We start from the raw sequence: 23,759 nt of genomic DNA, 5'->3' as shown, positions 1-23,759 counted from the left end.
GACTTTTTCACCGCCTAATATCTGACCCAATATGACAAAAATGTGGCTTTTTCTCATGGGCCCCTCAACAGCCATATGCTTCAGTGACAAAATTTGCGAACCCTGCTAAAATTCCAAGCCAATCAGATGGAAATTGACGATTTTGTGACCTCGACCTTTGACCTTCTTGATAGAACACAGGTTAAAGTCGATGAATTGGGTCGCTGACATATTGATATGACTGACATATTGATATTTTATGCAACCTTGACCTTTGACCTTTTGATCTAAAAGAAACAATTGGCTTCAAGATTTTGATTGGTGAACCAGTTCAGTGACGTAATGTGCGAATTCTTAAATTTCCGGTCAATCGGATGAAAATCGATGATTTTAGGTGATGTCGACCTTTGACCTTTTGACCAAATTATTGATTTTTCTTCTCCAAATTCTCATAATAAAGCTTTTTGAAATTTTGTTGGCAAAAGTTCAAATGGTAAAAAAGTTAGTGCCCAGACAGAAACACAAACACAGTAGTAATTGCAAAACCCCGCGGGGGACGGGCTAGTAAGGACTTCCTTATGAGGGGCTTCAATGCACGAGGATGCTATTAGGCCCATCAAAGCCTGTTCTATTATCACCAATCAATGGTTGTTTGTCCATACTCTAATCCTTTAAATGCTGAATGCCAAGCAAGAAGCAGCAGGTCGCATTTTTGAAGTCTTTGGTATGACTTGGATGGCATTTGAACTCCCGACCTACCATACTCAGAGCGGACGCGCTCAACCATTATGCCACCGTGGTTGGGAAACGGATCATTCAAAAGCACAATTATTTGATTACTGCACAGTGGACAACTTTTTGTCGGCTGTGCAATGATCAAAATTGTGATTTATGAAAGTATAAATAAAAGTAAACTAATTGTTACGGATTCGTCACTTCTGTTGTTGTGGTTTTCATCCACTGTAAACATTTTTGATTCCATGTACTATTATTGTTTTCAATAGGTTTATTGTTTATGAACTGTTTTCAAAAGGTGAAAAAGTTAGTGTTAAAAGAAACCGGAAACCGGATCGGGAACCGGACGATGACGAAGAGGAAGAAGAAAAAAAGAAGGCGGAGCGAGTGAGTCGGACAAGAACCCGAACTGTTTCACGGTCCTGAGCAAACGTTTGCAAACGGGAGTCACTAGCGAACTTTGGGTTTCCCAGGAAAGGGATTTCTGCGACAGAGTTGTTGTCGCTGTGACAGATCAACCTGTGTGTCAGGTTTTTGGCAGTTGATTCCGAGGAAAATCATCATCGTGCCGTTACGTCTCGAGTACGGGCCGTCGGCCATTTTGACTCGCGTGCTTTGCGCGTCGCGCAAGGTTTCTTTGCTTTGCTTCAGCCGTTTTCACCGCATTCAGACGTTTATCTGGTGTGGGTGTGTGTAACGTGGATTTTGAAGATTAATTTGCGGTTCGCCGACTGTGAGCCGTGAAACGTCCATACCCGAGGGTGTGATTTCCCAGTCGCCTGGAGGGCGCCTTTGGATTTCCCAGTCGCCTTGAGGGCACCTTTGCGCAGCTTTGGCTGTGTGACTGTGACTGTCAACCAAATGGGATTCTGGTCTCGATTGGACATCGTTCTGACGATCGCTGGAGCGGCTCGACTTGGGCTGGAAGCCGGGAATAGTGACATTGGGAATGTTCTTGTTTCACTCACTTGGAGCACAGTGAGTTATATATTATGAAACTGATGGTACCATCATAGGATATATATAGATTGTACTTTTGATTACTATTATTGTTGTACTGTTATTCTTGTGTGATCTTAATACAATATTTGTTTGTTGGTAACAATTGGTGTGGCTCCACCATTGACCTTTGACATACAGAATAACACATTTTTCTGCCGTGACTCCTCTCGGGGCTCGGAGGTACACCGTGAAAAGGGGATTGGGGAGGAGCACGTAACACTAATCAATAGTCTTATTAAACAGTGTGCTTAGCCATATATCCTGGTATCGGTTGTACAAGATCTCGTTGCACACAGAAATTTGCAGTCAAAGTCAAAAAAGGGAAGAAATAAAGTAACAACAACAACAGGCATTTTAAGACCATTTTCCCTGCTAGAGCGGGGGTTAACCTTGCGGTCCCCATAACAATCTTCTCCATTTTGCCCTAATTTCTGCATCTCTCCTTGTTAAACCCCTTGCCAGCATTTCTTCTTCGACCATCTTTAGCCAAGTCTTTCTCGGTCTTCCCCATCCTCTACTTCCTTCTACATTCATTTCCATCACTCTTCTCAACCAGTCACTTTCATCCTTCCTCAACACATGACCAAACCATCTCAACCTGTTCCTCTTCACAGCATCCATCACAGGCTCTATTCCCATCATCTTTCGCAATTCATCATTTGTCTTCCTCTCTCAACGATACTCCGCACATCCACCGAACCATTCGCATTTCCACCCGTTCCAGCCTTCGTTGCTGCTCTACGTTCATTACCCATGTCTCGCTCCCATAAATCATAACACTTCTCACACATGCAGCATACACCTTTCCCTTCAGCTTCAACGACACTCCCCTTCTCGTCAGCACGACACTCAGTTCCCGAAACTTCTTCCATGCACATCTCACTCCAGCAACCGATAGATATAAAGTAAAATAATTGGAATTTCTAAAGATAAGACTCGCGAACATTCTTACATTTTCATTTCTGTTTGACTTTTTCTTGTCTCGTTTTGCAATTTTATATGCTACCTATATCGGTGAATTTCTGTGCTTGTAGACGATATGAGAGACTTTCAGGGATTATCATGACACTGCTTGCTCCCTCCTCATCGGTGCTACAGGTAAACTTGGTTTCCGAGCACATCTGGTGTGAGGATTACCTCGTACGAAGCTTCTACCTGAAGAACCTTCGTTCAGGAGAGACCCGGACTGTGACGCAGTTTCACTACCTGAGCTGGTCAGACCACGGAGTACCCTCCACACGATCCCTGCTCGATTTCCGAAGGTGGTTTCCTTTGCTCACCTAAGGTGGTGCAGAACAGCGTAACGATGAAATTGCAGTTGCAAAAATGGTGGTGTAATCATAAAGATTATAATTACTTTGCAGTACCTTGAAGGTCCATCAAACATGCGATCCACATTTCATTTTTCGTTAAGACTTTGCTTTTAGAGATCACCAATATTGTTATGATAATTTCGCTGTTTAATCTTACCCTCTTTTTTTTTCTTTTCTTTTTTTGTATACAAGATCGAGGCTCGTGTAAGAGACAAGATGAAATTGATCACATTGATCACAAAAAGACAAACTGAAACATAAAACATATGATAAAGGGAGCGGGAGACAAGATGGAGAGCAGGGACATCGGGAGATCTGTGGGAGGAAAGGGCTTGGGGGGAGGAAGCATGGGAAGGGGGGAGGGGGGGAGGGGGATGGGTGGGAGAGGTAAAAAACAAAAAACAAAAAAAACAAACATATGGACACTGCTAGGACTTCCAGGAAAGAAGTCGGTATTTCAAAAAAGTGGATCTGGGGTGAATTAATGGGGGTAGAAAAGATTAGGTTAGGATTAATTCGATTAGGGTTAGGGTTAGGGCCAACTAACCAATTGGGTTAACAACTAACCACAAACAACAACTCGGGCCCTAACCCTAACCCTAACCCCAACCCTCTTACTTCTCATAATCCCAAGATGCTGTGTTGCATTTCTCTCAAAATTATCCAACTTCCTTGTTCTTAGAATTGTTGTTGCATGCACCAATCTTGATCTAACTTATGCATCTCAGGTAAGGTTTCCACTTGATGATGAGATGGCAGGATAGCCCAGAGCCCAAGACATGTGTGATTTCTCCTCCAAGCAATCTACCTGGGTTTGAATGTCGACCCAGCTATAAATTGTCATCCAGGCAGGGAGAGGCATCAAAGTGTGTGCCGTCCCTCAGATGGTGGATGTTAAACTGGGAATCCCATCTGCCAACATTAGTTGGTGGAGTTTAAAGATTCCATAGTACCCTTCACGAAGAGTAGGTGAGCTATTGCCGACACCATGACCAAATTACAAACTCCTGCCTTAATATGCATGGGCCCCACATCATCGATACACCTGTGCCTTAGCATAGATGCATTTCTTCCATCAGGGGTTACACCTGACTCCCATGTGTAATGCGTTCACCTACCCTAAACTGTTAGGGCTTTCTGGGGAGCCAGCTTACGTAACTGCTGTTCATAATTTGGCATTGACAACTTGTGGGTTGTACTATGTCATTATCATTGCGGTTGGAGTTTGAAAATAAAACTGACATTCATCATCATCATGATGTACCATATTATATAGAGCGTCGGTTCTGCTGAAGCAGTTTGTTGCCTTGGGTTGCAATCCTGTGCGAGTCGCCACTCTGACAGAGTGAGCAGGAATTGGTATTTTTTTTTCGTGGTACCGGCGATAGCTCATCTACAATTCACAAAGGATACTGTGGGATCTTTAAGGTCCACCAACTAATGCTGACAGACGAGACGCACCAGCTTAATCTCCATCTGAGGGACTGCACACCCATTGATGAATCACCCAACCTGTGCGTCACCAGGATAACAGTTTATAGATGGGTCAGGGTTCAAACACAGGCTAGACAGCACTGAGACAAGTGTGTGTACCTCTATTCTAGGCCATCCTGCCAGCCCTGTCGAAAAACTGGTGCGTTAAAGGTTCCACAAACGATACATTTTGAATACATCGATTGTAGAATTACTCAACATCTCTTCCACGTCAAATGCACTCAGTGTTTAGGAACAGTCCCATTCCTCACCATGGAGCCCACATTATCCTTGAAAAGTTTGGTCAAGATCAATTAAAGCAGTTAATACATTGTCCTTTCCCCAAATCCAACCTAAAATCTCAAAATCTATTTATCTTACTACAATTCACCAAATGTCTGTCCGTCCGTCTGTCTGTCTGTCCGTCCGTCCGTTCGAAGGTACTGCAAAAACGGCTGAACCGATCACAACGATATTTTGGGTGGGTAATCCTGGGATCTCTTGGAGTAAAATAGGCTATTGTGGCGGACACGAAAGCACTGACGTGGTGACATCACCCCGCACACCAAGTGGGGGTGGGCCACGCCCGGGAGAGAGGCGTGGCCTCACGATATACACGGGGCGCGCAGCCCTGAGAGTTCAGTGTTACAGTGAGCTCTTGAATAAAGACTCTTACAAATTACCGCGTTGTCCGCTTCCTCCTTGTTTACAAACAGCGCGCGTAACACCGCGCTTTACTGGTGACCCTCGACGTTGGATCTGCCGTAGCGATCCTTCCAAACATGACGCCATTGCCATGCCCAACAACGCGATGTCGGTTAAACTTCCCGAATTTTGGGAGGCCCAGGCCGAAGTTTGGTTCATCCAAGCCGAAGCCCAGTTTCAGCTTCGGCGCCTCACCAACGACGACACGCGCTACTGCCACGTCGTCGCCTCCCTCGGGCCCGGCACGGCCGCTCGAGTTGTGTCCGTCCTTCGCCACCCACCGGACGGCCACAAGTACGAGGCACTCAAGCGGCTGCTCCTAGCCACGTTCGGCCTCACGGAGGACGCACGGGCCGACCACCTCCTGGATCTCCCCTAGCTCGGCGACACGTGCCCATCGGTCCGAATGGACCATATGCTGTCACTGTTGGGCGACGAAGCCCCTGGTTCTCTATTCCGGGCGTTTTTCCGTCGCCAACTTCCAGCACAGGTACGCCTTGCGTTGGCCGGGACCATGCTAACGGAACCCCGAGCATTGGCCGCCGAGGCGGACAGGTACTTCGCGGTTTCGGACACGCGGGCGAGAGTCGGTGCGGCCGTCACGTACCTCGAGGCTGATGCTGCTGATGATGCTGATCCACAGCATCAGCTTACACAGCATACGCAGCATGCTGATACGCACCTCGTGGCCACCGCCACGCCCCGCCCACCGCCGCGGCGAAAACTGCCACCGCGGGGAAAACCGCCAACTCCACCGGCCTGGCGGAGCCAGCCGCACTCCTCCAGCTCCACCACCTGGTGCTGGTTCCACGCCAAGTTCGGCCACGAGGCTCGACAGTGTCATCCGCCATGCTCCTTCAACAGGTCGGGAAACGCCCGGGCCGGCGCTCAATAGTGGCGATGAGCGCCGGCCGTTCGAGCAGCCTGCTGTTCATAACGGACACCTTATCCGGGCGCCGTTACCTGTGCGACACGGGAGCGCAGGTGAGTGTCGTTCCTGCCGGTACGTCGGACAAGCACGCCGCGGGCAGGGGCCCCGCGCTGCTTGCCGCGAACGGGACGCCCATCCGTACGTACGGAAAACGCTGCCTCTCTCTGCGGTTCGGAGGACAGGTTTTCCGATGGTCGTTCGTCACCGCCGACGTGCCCATGGCATTGCTTGGCGCGGACTGCCTGTGCGCCAATGGGCTCCTGGTCGACGTAAAGCACAGATGTCTTGTCCAGGCCGAGACGTTCAGCTCGCTCGCTTGTGCGCTGCCCAGCTCGTCGAGCAGCTCACTGAGCGGCTCACCGAGCGGCTTGCCAAGCGGCTTGCTGAACGGTTCGGTTCCGGCCACGTTGATCTGTACGCTTCCGGCAGCGGACGAATTCACCCGCCTCCTCGCCGACTTCCCGGCCCTCACGCGGCCCACCTTCTCGGCGGGGGCCGTCAAGCACGGGGTGGCCCATCACATCCCCACCGTCGGGCCACCGGTCTACGCCCGGGCAAGCCGCCTCGAGCCGACGAAGCTGGCGGTAGCAAAAGCGGAGTTCGCTACCCTGGAGCGACTCGGCATCGTACGGCGCTCGGAGAGTGCTTGGGCATCGCCGCTGCACATCGTGCCGAAGCCCGGTGGGGGATGGCGACCGTGCGGGGACTATCGCCGTCTCAATGACGCCACCACCCCCGACCGCTACCCCGTCCCCCACATTCAGGACTTTTCCACCCGTTTGGCGGGCATGTCCTTCTTCTCGAAGGTGGAACTCATACGCGGCTACCATCAGGTCCCCGTCAGGCCGGAGGACGTCCCGAAGACGGCGGTCATCACGCCGTTCGGAATCTTCGAATTCCTGCGGATGCCCTTCGGTCTGAAGAATGCGGCTCAGGCGTTCCAGCGGCTGATGGACAGCATCCTGCGTGACTTGGATTTTGTATACGTCTACCTGGACGATATCCTCGTCGCCAGCGCGTCCCGCGAAGAGCACCTACACCACCTCCGCACGCTCTTCGAATGCCTGGGCCAGCATGGCCCGATTGTGAACCCCGCAAAGTGCCGGTTCGGCATCGCCGAAATCGATTTTCTGGGGCACCGCGTCACCAGGCTCGGAGCCGTCCCCCTGCCGGCCAAGGTGGAGGGCGGTGAAGGGGTTTCCGCGCCCCCGCACGATCATGGGGCTGCAGGAGTTCCTGGGCATGGTGAACTGTTACCATCGGTTCCTGCCCCGTATCGCCCAGCTCCTGCGCCCCCTGTACGAAGCTCTCCGAGGTAAGCCGGGCAAAGGCGACGTTGCCTGGACCGAGCAGATGGACGCGGCGTTCACGGGCGCGAAGCTCGCCTTGGCTAACGCCACCATGCTCGCGCACCCGGCGCCCGATGCACTGATCGCCCTCACCACCGACGCCTCGGACTACGCGGTGGGCGCGGTGCACGAGCAATGGGTGCGTGGAGCTTGGCAACTGCTGGCGTTCTTTAGCCGGCAGCTTCGCCCGCCCGAACGCTGTTACAGTACCTTCGACCGCGAGTTGCTCGGGCTTCACTTGGCGGTCAGGCACTTCCGCCATCTGCTCGAGGGCCGTGCGTTTACGGCCTTCGTCGACCACAAGCCGCTGATCTTCACGATGGGCAAGGTCACCGAGCCGTGGTCGGCCCTGCAGCAGCGTCACCTCTCGGCCGTGTCCGAGTACACGACAGACATCTGGCATGTCGCGGGGAAGGACAACCCGGTGGCGGATTGCCTTTCCCGGGCCGTCGCCCACGCAGTCCACCTCGGCATCGACTATGCCCAGATGGCAGCGGACCAGGCCACTGACCGCGACGTCCAGGCCTTGCGGACCGCCGTCACGGGCCTCCGCGTCACCGAGGTGCCGTTCGATGGCGCGGGCGCGGCCCTCTTGTGCGACGTCTCCCTCGGGCGGCCTCGCCCCATCGTGCCCGCGGGCTGGCAGCGCCAGGTGTTTGACGCCATCCACGGCCTGTCCCACCCGGGCGCGAGGGCCTCCCAAAGGTTGATCGCCGACAAATTCGTCTGGCATGGCCTCCGGAAGGCCGTCCGCGGCTGGGCCAGGACGTGCCTCGCGTGCCAGCGCGCCAAGGTGCACCGGCACACCCAGGCCCCGTTGGCCCCGTTTACGGTGCCGGAACGCCGGTTTGACCACGTCCACGTGGACCCGGTGGGACCTCTGCCCCCCTCGCGGGGTTTCACCCACGTCCTCACCATGGTGGACCGCACCACCCGGTGGCCGGAGGCCGTGCCCTTGGCGTCGACGATGGTGGCGGACGTCGCGCAGGCTTTCATCGCCACCTGGGTCGCCCGGTTCGGCGCCCCCTCAGACATCTCGTCCGACCGCGGCCCCCAGTTCACCTCGGAGCTCTGGGGGGCGGTCGCGCAGGGGCTCGGGGTCCCTCTGCACTGAACCACGGCCTACCACCCCCAGGCTAACGGCCTGTGTGAGCGATTTCACCGCTCATTGAAGGCCGCGCTCCGGGCCACCCTCCGCGACGGCGGCTGGGTCGACAGGCTCCCCTGGGTCCTGCTGGGCCTCCGGACGGCGCCCAAGGAGGACCTGCGCGCATCCGCGGCGGAGTTGGTCTTCGGGCAACCGCTGCGGGTGCCGGGCGAGTTCCTCCCCGACTCCACGGCACCATGGTCCGCTCCGCTCCGCTCTGCAGGAGACCGCCCAGAGGTTCGCCCCGGTGCCAACGGCACGCCACGGGCACCCACCGACGCACGTCGCCCCGGAGCTTCGCACGGCGGAGTACGTCTTCGTCCGCCATGATGCCCACCGGACACCACTGCGGCCCCCATACGACGGGTCCTTCCGTGTGCTGGAGACCGGGGTGAAGCACTTCACCCTGGACATCGGCGGTACTCCTGACCGCGTTTCTGTGGACCGCCTCAAGCCGGCCCACCTCGACGTGGACCATCCACCGCCATTGGCCCTACCCCCGCGTCGGGGCCGCCCCCCTGCGGGCGGACCCCCGACACCGCCCAGCCCCGCCGCCCCCCGGTCCTGCACCCATCCCAGGGGCAGCCGGAGGCATCCCAGATGGCATCCCTGCATCCCAGACGCCGCCAGTCGCCAGGGGGCGCTTCGGCCGGGTCATCCGTTTGCCCCGCAAACTGGCCCTTCAGGTGCGCCGGGATTCTGGGGGGGCGCGTGTGGCGGACACGAAAGCACTGACGTGGTGACATCACCCCGCACACCAAGTGGGGGTGGGCCATGCCCGGGAGAGAGGCGTGGCCTCACGATATACACGGGGCGCGCAGCCCTGAGAGTTCAGTGTTACAGTGAGCTCTTGAATAAAGACTCTTACAAATTACCGCGTGTCCGCTTCCTCCTTGTTTACAACAGCGCGTGTAACACCGCGCTTTACTATATTGTTTTTCCAATTTCAGCTTTGGCCTCCATCATTTTCATGTTTGGACTCCCGCATTACGTTATTTTCCGGTGTGCTGCACAAACGGCTGCACCGATCAGACTCGGTGACCTCGGACAAAGACCTTTTATAAGGATATGGGTTGAATCCCTGCTTGAGAGAATGCCAACCCCCTCCCCGCCATCACGGTCGTCTCTCCAACTCACAATCCCACGAGATATGCAGAAAGGATGACCCAAAACCAATTGTATTCTTTTTGATTCGTATATAAACATCATTAAAAGTAAATAATGACCTCGGCCAAAGTTCAAACGACGTGAGTTTAATCTCTCCAAGAGAATTCCACATAGCTATTTCGGCGGTGTATACACTAACAGATCGCTGTCTCCATCGATCTTGCCAAGGCCGTAACACCTATCGGCCCAAAATCCTTTTAACTGTTGACTTGGTAGTTTTTACAATGAAGGAAACATCAACAATGTTGTTAAAAGGTTATTTTGTGATTAATTTGTGATTGGAGTTATGTTGTTTGGAATGAAAAAAAGAGATATCGAGTTCAAGTGAATGACGACATGCTGTGATGGCATGGTCTACTTTCCAAACGTGATCTTTGCGGATCGCCATATGCAGATTCGCCACGGACACAACGATCGATGTTTCTATATGTAAACGTACCCGTTTGTTTGCGAACGGGTACGTTTTTCATGGAAGTCCTTCACGAACTTGCTGTCCATGTCTGATGTGCGACTGAAGGTGCTACAGGAATGTGGAATTTATTGGTTTCATGCTTTAGCATTCGCCGTATCTGCATTGTCTGCTTGCTTCTGGCCTCCCACCCGTGTGAAGCACGGGTATCTCGTTAATGTTAATAACTTCATTTTTCCCAATCATTAACACCCCATGGTGCCTACACGATCCATACCAAGTTTTGTGACCATCCCATCCCTTAAGCCGTTACAGAGATCCCCCTCCCTCCTATTACTCTCCATAGGGCCCCTGGCCCCCTTATGCCTACTCAGTTTGGTGGCCCTAAAATGTTCTGTTCTCAAGATATAAAAGATTGTAAGGGACAGGCAGACAAACAGAAAAATGGATTGTGCCAACAAGGAGTGCCTTGCTTTTCGTGTTAACTTTGCCTGCGTCGTTGTCAGTCATGGACTTCCATATTCCAGATCACGTTAGGGGCAGTAAGTTATATTTTTAGCAATTAATGAGGCCTTGCACTAGCTAGGTATGTATCTGAAAGAATACTATTGTATTTAATACTGAAGACCATCTTCCACTCTGATGGGACGAGCAGTGCCAAGACGGCTGCCGCTATCATTTTTGTGATTTGCAGCTTGATCATTCCAAATACAGTTGCATAGTCACAAAAGTGATTATCGGAATCTGTCGTTGCCATCACGGACATCTTCAGACGTCTGTCAAACAAACGTCATGTCAAACATCTGTCTCTTTATGCCGATCTACACAATGCAGGTGATGCGGCATAATATATGCAGGACAACTCTGACAACACACACACCTGTCTGAGTCAACGTTGCAGCATTGCTTCACTCATGTAATCCGTGATAACTTCGGCCTCCCTCTTGGACTGAAATGAAAGGCCTCTCAATGTGGTGCTCGATTTTAATAAGTAAAGCACGATGAGCTTTCCCTGGGTCATTGAGCATGAACAATCTTTATCCATCCTCAGCAAATATGTCTAACTTGGGAGACGAGCAGTCTGACAAATGTTCGACGCTAAACAGCCATTCTAGGCCTATGTCGTTGTATAGTTTTGGCCTATATCCAATCATAGATACATATTCTGCAGCTATATTACCTCTTTATTATCTCTGCCACTGAAGGTGGATGCAGGTTATGTTTTCACCCCTGTCTGTCTGTTTGTTTGTATTACCGGTACTTGCAAAATCGAACATTTTAAAATATATTGGTTGGTCTTGCTCTGTCTGTCTGTTTGTCTGTCTGTCAATCGCCTACAGGTCTCAATTTCAAACTGTTCTTCAGGAAACGTCACTACATGGTAGAGTTCGACATAAGGAAAAATCCTATTGATTTTGACGTCAAAGGTTATCTTGAGGTCGAAATCCTAAAATTGTCATTTTTCATCTTTAAAATCATCAATTTTCATCCGATTGACTTAAAAATTTAACAGCATTTGCATAGTACCTCGCTGAATTGGGAAAGCAACTATTTTTGAGGTTCAATAGGTCAAAGGTCACCTCAAGGTGAAACTTCTAAAATCATCAATTTTCATCTGAAAAATCATCAATTTTCATCCGATTGATGTGAAAATTTAACAGCATTTGCATAGCGCCTCATTTAATTGGGAAAGCAACTATTTTTGAGGTTCAATAGGTCAAAGGTCACCTCAAGGTGAAACATCTAAAATCATCAATTTTCATCTGAAAAATCATCAATTTTCATCCGATTGATGTGAAAATTTAACAGCATTTGCATAGCGCCTCATTTAATTGGGAAAGCAACTATATTTGAGGTTCAATAGGTCAAAGGTCAACTCAAGGTGAAACTTCTAAAATCATCAATTTTCATCTGAAAAATCATCAATTTTCATCCAATTGATGTGAAAATTTAACAGCATTTGCATAGCGCCTCGCTGAATTGGGAAAGCAACTATATTTGAGGTTCAATAGGTCAAAGGTCAACTCAAGGTGAAACTTCTAAAATCATCAATTTTCATCTGAAAAATCATCAATTTTCATCCGATTGATGTGAAAATTTAACAGCATTTGCATAGCGCCTCATTTAATTGGGAAAGCAACTATATTTGAGGTTCAATAGGTGAAAGGTCACCTCAAGGTGAAACTTCTAAAATCATCAATTTTCATCTGAAAAATCATCAATTTTCATCCAATTGATGGGAAAACTTAACAGCATTTGCATAGCGCCTCATTTAATTGGGAAAGCAACTATATTTGAGGTTCAATAGGTCAAAGGTCAACTCAAGGTGAAACTTCTAAAATCATAAATTTTCATCTGAAAAATCATCAATTTTCATCCGATTGATGTGAAAATTTAACAGCATTTGCATAGCGCCTCGCTGAATTGGGAAAGCAACTATTTTTGAGGTTCAATAGGTGAAAGGTCAACTCAAGGTGAAACTTCTAAAATCATCAATTTTCATCAGAAAAATCGTCAATTTTCATCCAATTGATGTGAAAATTTAACAGCATTTGCATAGTGCCTCATTTAATTGGGAAAGCAACTATATTTGAGGTTCAATAGGTCAAAGGTCAACTCAAGGTGAAACATCTAAAATCATAAATTTTCATCTGAAAAATCATCAATTTTCATCCGATTGATGTGAAAATTTAACAGCATTTGCATAGTGCCTCACTGAATTGGGAAAGCAACTATTTTTGAGGTTCAATAGGTCAAAGGTCAACTCAAGGTGAAACTTCTAAAATCATCAATTTTCATCTGAAAAATCGTCAATTTTCATTCAATTGATGGGAAAACTTAACAGCATTTGCATAGCGCCTCATTTAATTGGGAAAGCAACTATATTTGAGGTTCAATAGGTCAAAGGTCAACTCAAGGTGAAACTTCTAAAATCATCAATTTTCATCTGAAAAATCATCAATTTTCATCCGATTGATGTGAAAATTTAACAGCATTTGCATGGCGCCTCGCTGAATTGGGAAAGCAACTATTTTTGAGGTTCGATAGGTGAAAGGTCAACTCAAGGTGAAACTTCTAAAATCATCAATTTTCATCTGAAAAATCATCAATTTTCATCCGATTGATGTGAAAATTTAACAGCATTTGCATAGCGCCTCGCTGAATTGGGGAAGCAACTATTTTTGAGGTTCAATAGGTGAAAGGTCAACTCAAGGTGAAACTTCTAAAATCATCAATTTTCATCAGAAAAATCGTCAATTTTCATCCGATTGATGTGAAAATTTAACAGCATTTGCATAGCGCCTCATTTAATTGGGAAAGCAACTATATTTGAGGTTCAATAGGTCAAAGGTCAACTCAAGGTGAAACATCTAAAATCATCAATTTTCATCTGAAAAATCATCAATTTTCATCCGATTGATGTGAAAATTTAACAGCATTTGCATAGCGCCTCACTGAATTGGGAAAGCAACTATTTTTGAGGTTCAATAGGTCAAAGGTCAACTCAAGGTGAAACTTCTAAAATCATCAATTTTCATCTGAAAAATCGTCAATTTTCATCCAATTGATGGGAAAACTTAACAGCATTTGCATAGCGCCTCATTTAATTGGGAAAGCAACTATATTTGAGGTTCAATAGGTCAAAGGTCAACTCAAGGTGAAACATCTAAAATCATCAATTTTCATCTGAAAAATCATCAATTTTCATCCGATTGATGTGAAAATTTAACAGCATTTGCATAGTGCCTCACTGAATTGGGAAAGCAACTATTTTTGAGGTTCAATAGGTCAAAGGTCAACTCAAGGTGAAACTTCTAAAATCATCAATTTTCATCAGAAAAATCGTCAATTTTCATCCAATTGATGGGAAAACTTAACAGCATTTGCATAGCGCCTCATTTAATTGGGAAAGCAACTATATTTGAGGTTCAATAGGTCAAAGGTCAACTCAAGGTGAAACTTCTAAAATCATCAATTTTCATCTGAAAAATCATCAATTTTCATCCGATTGATGTGAAAATTTAACAGCATTTGCATAGCGCCTTGCTGAATTGGGAAAGCAACTATTTTTGAGGTTCAATAGGTCAAAGGTCAACTCAATGTGAAACTTCCAAAATCATCAATTTTCATCTGAAAAATCATCAATTTTCATCCTATTGACCCGAGCTTTGATCGAGATCGTCAATTTTAATCTGGATGAAATGGACAATTTGATGGATCAATGGCATCCTTTTTGGGAGTAGCGAGGGGGTGGATTTTGCAAGTATCGTGCTCTGCATGGCGTCTTGTTGTTTTATTTGTTTGTTTGTGAACAGGATATCTCAAAAAGTTGACGGATTCGGCCGACATTTGCGACAGAGGTTGGGTGTGTAACAAGAACGAAATGATTAGGTTTTGGTGAAAATCTCAATATGGATTCGGATACGATAATTATTTAATTTTTAAGTTATTCTTCACCATTGAGGGATCGGGTGAAAAGCGATATATAACATGATATTTTAAAAAGTTGTGGACGACTTGTGACAAAACTTGATGTATGAGTTGGTGATATGACAAGGACAAGCTGATTCAATTTTGGTTCAGGTCCGAATCCAGATCCGGCCTATCAGTGGGATACAAAACTTAAACTGTTCAGCCTGGTGAAGGTATGCGCTCTACCGAGTATCGTTGTAGTTCCTTCTGTTATCATTCATGTTAAGATTAAGTCATGAAGACAACCTCAATTAAAGCCAAAATGATTGAGAAACAGTTCGACAGTAAGGATTATGTCTTGTTCTGAATGCGGACATCTACGTTATCAGTGTAGTCTGAATAATTGTACTTGTCTGGACTGTATCTGCTGGGGGAGTGGATTGTGCTCTGTTTATGCGTGGGTTGTTTGTCTGTGTCACAGGAAGGTGAACAAGTGTTACCGCGGTCGATCCTGCCCAGTAACTATCCACTGCAGGTGAGTCAAACTTACAAATAATACAATACATGTTAACCAATCAAAAGTAGTGAATTTGAGACATCCACACATTATGGTAACATCTTTTGCTAGAAATACTTCATTTAATAGTCATGACTAATTTACATAATGCATCTTTTTACGTGACACCTTTATTTTAAGTGACCATGTGTAGTCAGGTTGAGCCTTTCTACTTGAATTATCGAGTACATTTTAAGGCCTCCGCACATGTAGGCCAGAGGCATTTATTACGTTTTCGTTTTTTTCTGTGCGTGTCTGTCCGTCCATCTGTCCCTCTGTTGTCGGTTTATTGTTACCATGGTAATTTAAGAACCACTGAAGGGATTTCAATCAAACTTTGTAAAATTATTGAATGTAATACAGAGATGAAGTTATTATATTAGAAGGTACAAAGCTTTATGAGAATATGGAGAAGGCAAATTCATAATTTGTTCAAAAGGTCAAAGGTCAGCGTCACATAAAATCATCAATTTACATACATCCGATTGACCTGAAATTTCAATTTACCACTTGAATTTTGTTATCACATTTTTCAACAAACCCATATTATGAGACGATGGAGAAGGCAAATTAATAATTTGGTCAAAAGGTCAAAGGTCAGTATCACCTAAAAGCGTCAAATTTTCATCCAATTGACCTGAAATTTGAAGAATTTGCATATTGGGTCACATAATTGGTTTGCCAATCAAAAGCTAGAAGCTGATTATTTTTTTTAGATCTAAAGCTCAAAGGTAAAAAAATGTAACGAAAATTGCAAATGATAACAAAGTTGAGTTGCAGTTGCAAAATGAGTTGCATAGAATCATTGATTTTGATTTTGTATTTTTTTAAACTGTTGTCGTTATTTTGAGCATACGGAAGAAGACGACGTCTGAATACAAATTGACGCGGACGAGCTTTGCATTTTCAGATACTTTATAGTTCGATTTTGGTTTAATCATACCAAAGGTTGAAGGTCATGTGCCCTTTAATTGAAAATATTTGTAACCGTGAAAACCTGTGAACCACAGAAGACATTTCAAGCAAATTTGGCAAAAGTATAGACTGTAATACAAATATGACCTATGTTGAAATTGGGTTGAACAGGTCAAAGATCGAGGGTCATGTGGCCCTTGAAAATCATTTTGCATACCATAAATTGAGTTAGAAGCATTTCATTTTTCTCCTTTTCTCTTGTCTCCTTTCTGCTCTCTTCTTGTCTGTCTGTCTGTCTGTCTCTCTCTCTCTCTCTCTCTCTCTCTCTCTCTCTCTCTCTCTTTCTCTCTGTGTCTCTGTCTCTGTCTCTACCCCACTCTCCCTTTCACACCACCGTATTTAACACGTTAAATTAGTTATTCGTGGGTGTATGTGTCCTTTATGGCATCCCTGAAAACATTGCTTCCTGTTTGGAATGATTTTAAATTTAGTTTGACTGCCAGACAGGCAGACAGACTAAAACAATTACCTTGATCCTCCGTGCACATGCGTTATCGAGACGACATTCCATACAATTGCCAAATTCAGAGCCAAAGCTCTGCTACACTGCAGTTTCGTGTTCTGATTCATGTTCCAATTTGTGCTCTGCAGTGTTCAAAATGTAAAATTCAATTGAAATGAAGTTGTTCCTCGATCATAAACTGAAGTCTGTAGACAGACAGACAGACAGACAGACAAACAGCCAACGCCAACCAATTGCTGAAACCCGTTTTTCGCTTCACGCATGGGGTAATAAAACATAAGTGGGTTAACTTGAAATAAAAAAATATATATAACACATACCAGTGAGTTAACAAGCTAATCGGCACATTCACGTTAAATTATTTTTTTTCTCGTGGTTTTTTTTGTGCTCTCACTGATGAAAATATGCATAAATGCACAATACAAGGATATATGTATTCCTGGGTATTTTCTTTCCATAACATTTGAAGGTCGAAGGTAGCCCACTTGCTTTTGTGTTTTCTGCTACTTCCTGATAACAATACCCCAAACTCCGTCGGGACGAAGGGGAGGAAAGGAGGAAGGCTTTAGTCTGCCAATTCATAAACAAACTTAATTAAAACCCCAAATCATCAATTTAAAATGTCACCAATGCCTCTAATCATATTATCATCTCAGTTGCCATCAACCTGCCTGCTCCCAGTCTCTCAGCTCTCTAAATTAACATACCCAGTTGGTCACGTGGTTTTCCCCAAGGACACAGGCTTGCAGCATGCACTCTGAGAATCGCCACTCGTGTTGCGACCTGTGTGCCGAGAAACCCGACACACCATTCGTGCCGAAACCCCTGCGGCACTCACACGGGGAGCTCGACGGACGCACACTGAAGCTCCAGCGGAGCCTCGGTCGCGCCATCCGCTTGCACCACGATGGTGCAAGTCCTTGCAGTGTCCATGTATTTTATATTTCTCCCACCCCCTCCCCCCCCCCCCCCCCTCTTCCCACACCTCCTCTCCCCAAGCCCTCTTCCTCCCACAGATCTCCCGATGTCACTGCTCTCAAATGTTATGTATGTGTGCTTATCCCTCTCTCCTCATCTTGTCTACCGCTCCCCTTATTATATGTTTTATGTGTCTGTCTGTTTGATTTTTTTTGTGTCATTAATGTTAGCTCTTTCACGAGCCTCGATCTTGTATACAAAAAAAAAACAAACAAAAAAAACTGTTCATCGGGAGCTTCATGAAATGGGTTTCCATGGCTGAGCAGCCGCACACAAGCCTAAGATCACCATGCACAATGCCAAGCGTCGGCTGGAGTGGTGTAAAGCTCGCTGCCATGGGACTCTGGAGCAGTGGAAATACGTTCTCTGGAGTGATGAATCACGCTTCACCATCTGGCAGTCCGACGGACGAATCTGGGTTTGGCAGATGCCAGGAGAACTCTACCTGCCCGAATGCATAGTGCAAACTGTAAAGTTTGGTGGAGGAGGAATAATGGTCTGGGGCTGTTTTTCATGGTTTGGGTGAGGACCCTTAGTTCCAGTGAAGGGAAATCTTAATGCTACAGCATACAATGACATTCTAGACAATTGTGTGCTTACAACTTTGTGGCAACAGTTTGAGGAAGGCCATTTCCTGTTTCAGCATGACAATGGCCCCGTGCACAAAGCGAAGTTCATACAGAAATGGTTTGTTGAGATCGGTGTGGAAGAACTTGACTGGCCTGCACAGAGCCCTGACGTCAACCCCATCGAACAACTTTGGGAGGAATTGGAATGCCAACTGCGAGCCAGGCCTAATCACCCAACATCAGTGCACGACCTCACTAATGCTCTTGTGGCTGAATGGAAGCAAATCCCCGCAGCAATGTTCTAACATCTCGTGGAAAGCCTTCCCAGAGGAGTGGAGGCTGTTATAGAACGAAGGGGGGGGGGGGACCAACTCCATATTAATGCCCATGATTTTGGAATGAGATGTTCGACGAGCACATACAGGTGTGATGTTTGGGTGTCCACATACTTTTGGCCATCTCGTGTATATGTATGTATATATATATATATATATATATATATATATATATATATATATATATATATATATGTATATGTATATATATATATATATATATATATATATATATATATATATATATATATATATATATGTATATATATATATATATATATATATATATATATATATATATATATATATATATATATATTGTTGCGGTTTTTAGAACCTTCACTTTGTCAATTTAGTAGTAAATTTCCTTATAAATAACCCCTGTGTACATTTCCCCTTAATTGGCTGTTAAATGAAATAATTGCACCTTAGTTAGTCCACATTGCAACACGTAACAAATCATAGGCCCTTTCGTAGTTATATCATTATTCTGTGTTCCAGGTAAGGCCGTGGGTCCAATAATTGACTCTCCGTTGCATCAAATCAAATAAGATAGGATCCCCTGCAATATCCCCATGGCCTCCTAAAAGTGCCAGTAAGGCAGCGTTTGCTGCCCTTTGGCTGGGGCTCGTTTGATTGCCCCCAAGACGCCATTGCCCATGTGCTCCATCTCGGAGAAGAAGAGGGAGGAGCCGGCAGAGCACGGGCGTGGCACCACCTCATCATCAAAGGTGGGGTCAGCCAGCCCTTACCAACCAACGAGGAATCAGTGGGCATGGCTTGAGAGAGCGGAGAGAGAAAGATCTGGCAGGTTCGTGAGGATTCCACAGGGGTGGAGATAAAACCCGTTGCGCCGAGCCCCCACCGCAGTTCTGTGGAGGGAGGTGCTTGAGCAAGTTACGAGAGGGAGAGGGAGAGAGATGTATGAGCAAGGAGCACAAGTTGAGAGGATCGTTCATTCATTTGCTCGGCGCGAACGTCCTGCGGCGAATGAGAATCGGCACGCCCTGCTCATGATACCGAACCAGCACTGACGACCAGGTTTTTTGTGGCTGAACAAGAACAAGTGCGCGCACGCGGACCCCGACGTCGTGCCGTGATCCTCGGACCTCCCTGCTGCCCGCTCTTTGGATCGTCTGCCCTTCTCATCTTTCCCGCCATTCGTGCCTGAGAACCCCCATTAGTGTACGTGAGTTTGTTCTGTTCGTCTTGTCCCGGGGAATAATTAAGCTTGTTTAAGAATTGCGCTGTGTCTTCTTTTCTGTATATTCCTTTATTTCTTCTCTTCCTTGGTTTTGGTCTGTGTAAATAATTAATAAATCCCTGTTATTTCTTACCCGTTTGGTTTTCATTCCCACCGATCGTCTTTGTCTTTTCCCCATTGAGTTCCTGTGGCGCGATTTTGGCCGAACCGCTTCGCAATCGGGTTTAGTCATTGTTAACGGCCCGCGCTGCAGTTCGCTCGCTCGGCGTAATCCATTAATCACGCTGCGGTCCGGGCGGGAATATTTCCTTGCGTACCAGAAGGCGCTGGTACTTAGGTCATAGGAAGGATTGGCCTATTACCCTATTCAGCGCTGACCGGGCGTGACGTCATACCCCCAGGAACAGACAACGGCCAGCTTAACAAGACGAGGGGATTAAACCCCCCTCGGTAAGGGGAGTGCCGTCGTCCAATTCCGTAACAAGATATATATATATATATATATATATATACAGACTTGGCATTTAATATGGAATATATTTTTTGTGGGGGTGAACTTACTTTTGAAGATGTCTTAGAACCAAAAGTTCATTGGAATAATGTTGAAATTATTCTAGATTTTGTTCATGTGACCTTTAAAAGAAACAAAAACCAAATTTGACATTTCGAAATAAATAAATTGATCCTTGAAAGTGTTGTAAACTGATATCGAACTAAATTCATGGACAGTACTGTGTTAAACTTCTGTACGTTTTCCAGAAGTATCTCTTTATTTTGCACATTAGCCAAAAATTTTTTTAACAAAAACAAAAGTTAAATTACGACTGGGATTACGGACAATAAAATTACAGTTCAGTAGTTCGTGTAACCCCCACAAGCATTCAGGAGAGCACGTACACGTTGAGGCATGCTGTTCACGAGATTTGCCAAGGTTTGGATAGGAATCGCTTGCCATGCAGTGACAATAGCCTGCTGCAATTCACGCACAGAGGTCGGCTGCTGGTCCAAGTGGTCGATTTGACGCGTTAATTCTGCCCACAAGTTCTCCATCGGATTCATATCCAGGGACATGGCAGGCCACTCCATATGCTCTACACCACGGTCAGCAAGGAATTGTTGGATCATGCGAGCACGATGAGGCCGTGCATTGTCATCTTGGAAGACAAAGTTTCCGCGAAAGGCTGCACGAGCAAATGGAAGCAATGTTTCTTCCAGAATGGCCCTGTACTTGAACTGGTTCAGGTTTCCATTCAGAAGAACCAGGTCAGTTTTGCCCCCTGCATGAAAAGCAGCCCAAACGGTCACCCCACCACCTCCAGCTTGGACTCTTGACACTATACAATCTTTGTCGTAGGCTTCATGCACTTGTCTGCGCACTCGGATGCGGCCATCTTGACGATAGACCAGAAATCTAGACTCGTCACTGAAGATCACGTGATTCCAGTGTCCTGGCTGCCATTGACGGTGCTCTCTGTCCCACTGCAATCGGCGCTGGCGGTGTTGTCTGGTCAGGCGTGGCTTTCTCAGGGGACGCCTGGCACGAAAGCCTGCTTGAACCAGTCGTTGGTTGACTAGCCTTCTGGATACAGGCACATTTGTCAGTTGCTGCCACTCAGTCCTAAGCCGATTAGCTGACTTGGTACGGCCATTGCGGACTAACCGGTGCAGCTGGCGATCATCCCTCCTTGTGGTTCTGCGGGGACGTCCTGGCCTCGGTATTGGAGTAGGGACACCCCTCTGAGCATTTCGTTTCAGGATCTTTGACACCTGACCTTGAGTGATGCCATACTGCCGAGCAATAGCACGCTGTTTCATGCCGTAATTTCGTAAAGCCACCACTCCATGACAAACAGCATTGTCGAGTTGACGGACCATCTCCAGAGGAAGCGGCAATAACTTTTGGAGACGTGCAGCAGTTGTTTTCCACGAATACAGAATGCAACAACCCTTGTATACCCGACTGTGAAGCCAATCATCAAATGCACCTGTCCGTACATTTTGCCACGCCACCTGTGATATAATCCTGTTGTTGACTTCTTGCTGTGACAGACAATCAGTGACATGGTTCTTTTAACAAATAAATCACCAAAGTGTAAAAGAAACTCACCAGATTGACATACTGAGTTAAGAAAGTAAACCCAAGTCAAGAAAAAAAAATTATTCCATATTAAATGCCAAGTCTGTATACATATATATATAGTGTTGTAGTTGTGCCATAAAGGCAAACTCCCTGTAGTTAAATTGCACGACAACATGTAGCCTGCATTAGTTAGTTATTTTCTATTGAATGTACAGATTAGCCCTGTCCCATTGTGTAGTAAGGAAAAGACCAATATGCGTTGAGGTTAGGTAGGATGTTTGTTGGTTAAGAACGTGACCAGTAAGTGGGAGGGGATATCGAAGGCCAGCATGTGACCAATGGGGAGGCGTGGCCATTAAGATGTGCAGGGAGGCGTGGCCAGAAATACGGCCCACGTGACCAGTAAGGGGGTGGGACAACCTGCCGCGACGTTGCGGCAAACCCCAGCCAATGGGAGGCTCTGAACATTTGGAAGGGCGTGACCAAGCCTGATAATAGCCCACGCGCTGGCATTATTGATCTATTTTATCCGGGACTTCAGCAAGGACACATCTGCGCTCTTGCCTCCTTTCGCCACGTCCTCCTGCTCAGTTCCCTTTTTGCCTCGTGGACGACACGATCTCTCCTGCGTTTGGGACCTTTCACGGAGGACACACCTGGACTTGCTTGCCTTTTCGGTTCTTCCTCCACCAGACGACATGTGTTTGCCCTTTGCTTTGTCTTCTGGATAAACACTAAGTTTCTGTGCCGATCCTTTGCGCCGTCTGGCTGACCCATTGACCCACACGCGTTGGAAATTTCCACTCGTCCGACCTGCGTGGAATCTACCTGGTCCAGGCTGCACGTGGGGACCGGGCTGCGAACACCCGTAAGGTCACCGTGGTCACCAGCAAGGACTCCCAAGGACGTACATCTGTACGGACCTTTAACCAGTGCCTTTTTGTCCCTGTGAGTGTGTGAGTGTGTATATCAGAGTGTGAAGGTACCAGTCGGGGTTTATTATTAGGTAAGGAATATTTGGTAAGCTAAATCTTTGTTTTCTTCTCTGTGCCTTGTACAAATAAAAGGCTTTACATTTTGTTACTCCCAACCTGTTAGATACGTCCTTTCTCCATTGGCCTTGCACCATCCGAAACCGAATTAGGCTCGAATCGGGTTCATAATCCTTGTTGGGGTAAGGGCCGCTTTCCACACCGTGTGCAAACCGCTCGGCATTCCAAAAGGTGTGTGGAAACACTCCGGATACCGTAACAAATTGGTATTCAGGAGTGGGAAGTCGAGTGAATGCGACCCCTCTCGACCGTGTCGCCCTCACCCGCAACAATATACATATACAGTCACGTGAAAAAGTAAGTACACCCCATGTAAAGTTTTGACTTTTTCAACATATTTCAACATACAGCTATTTGATCTTCATTTCAACAATATTGATAGATAAAGGTGATATAATATAACAAATATCATGAAACATTTACATTTTGTAGTCCATTGTATAATTTAAATAAACATAAATGCAAATTTTGCATGTGGAAAAAGTAAGTACACCCTTGGCTCTAATAGGTGGTATTGCCCCCTTTGGCAGAAACAACCTCAAGTAGGCATTTCTTATAACTGTCGACCAGTCTCTGACATCGACTGGGAGAAATTTTTGCCCACTCCTCCATGCAGAATTCTTTCAGCTGTGCGATGTTTGAGGGGTTTCTTGCATGCACAGCTCGTTTCAAATCCCCCCACAACATCTCGATGGGATTTAGATCCGGGCTTTGAATTGGCCATTCCAGAACCCTCCATTTCTTTATTTTCAGCCATTCCTTGGTGGATTTACTGGTATGTTTAGGGTCATTATCATGTTGCAAGGTCCACCTTTGGTTGAGCTTCAACTTTCTGACAGATGGCCTCACATTATCCTCAAGCCCCCTCTGGTACAATGAAGAATTCATAGTGGATTATATGATGGTGAGCTGCCCAGGCCCTGA

General features: G+C 46.7%; 1 protein-coding gene across 5 annotated transcripts in view; it reads left to right on the top strand.

The window, feature by feature from the left end:
• The window catches only part of LOC137431352 (receptor-type tyrosine-protein phosphatase N2), a 261,049-nt gene that overhangs the window by 231,137 nt on the left and 6,153 nt on the right, over positions 1-23,759 (top strand). For all 5 annotated transcript variants that reach the window (XR_010985252.2, XM_068122588.2, XM_068122587.2 and 2 more), the window contains 2 exons: positions 2,815-2,978; positions 15,105-15,158. Coding sequence is in view for 4 of the 5 variants with exons in the window: in XM_068122588.2 (XP_067978689.2) it covers positions 2,815-2,978; positions 15,105-15,158 (218 nt within the window). In the remaining variant the exon portion in view is untranslated. The remainder of the gene's footprint in view (positions 1-2,814; positions 2,979-15,104; positions 15,159-23,759) is intronic.

Source organism: Myxine glutinosa, chromosome 7 (genome assembly GCF_964187855.1).
Source record: "Myxine glutinosa chromosome 7, kmMyxGlut1.1, whole genome shotgun sequence".
Taxonomy (NCBI): Eukaryota; Metazoa; Chordata; class Myxini; order Myxiniformes; family Myxinidae; genus Myxine; species Myxine glutinosa.
Note: the sequence above shows the minus strand (reverse complement) of the source record. Positions and strands in the feature narration are given on the sequence as shown.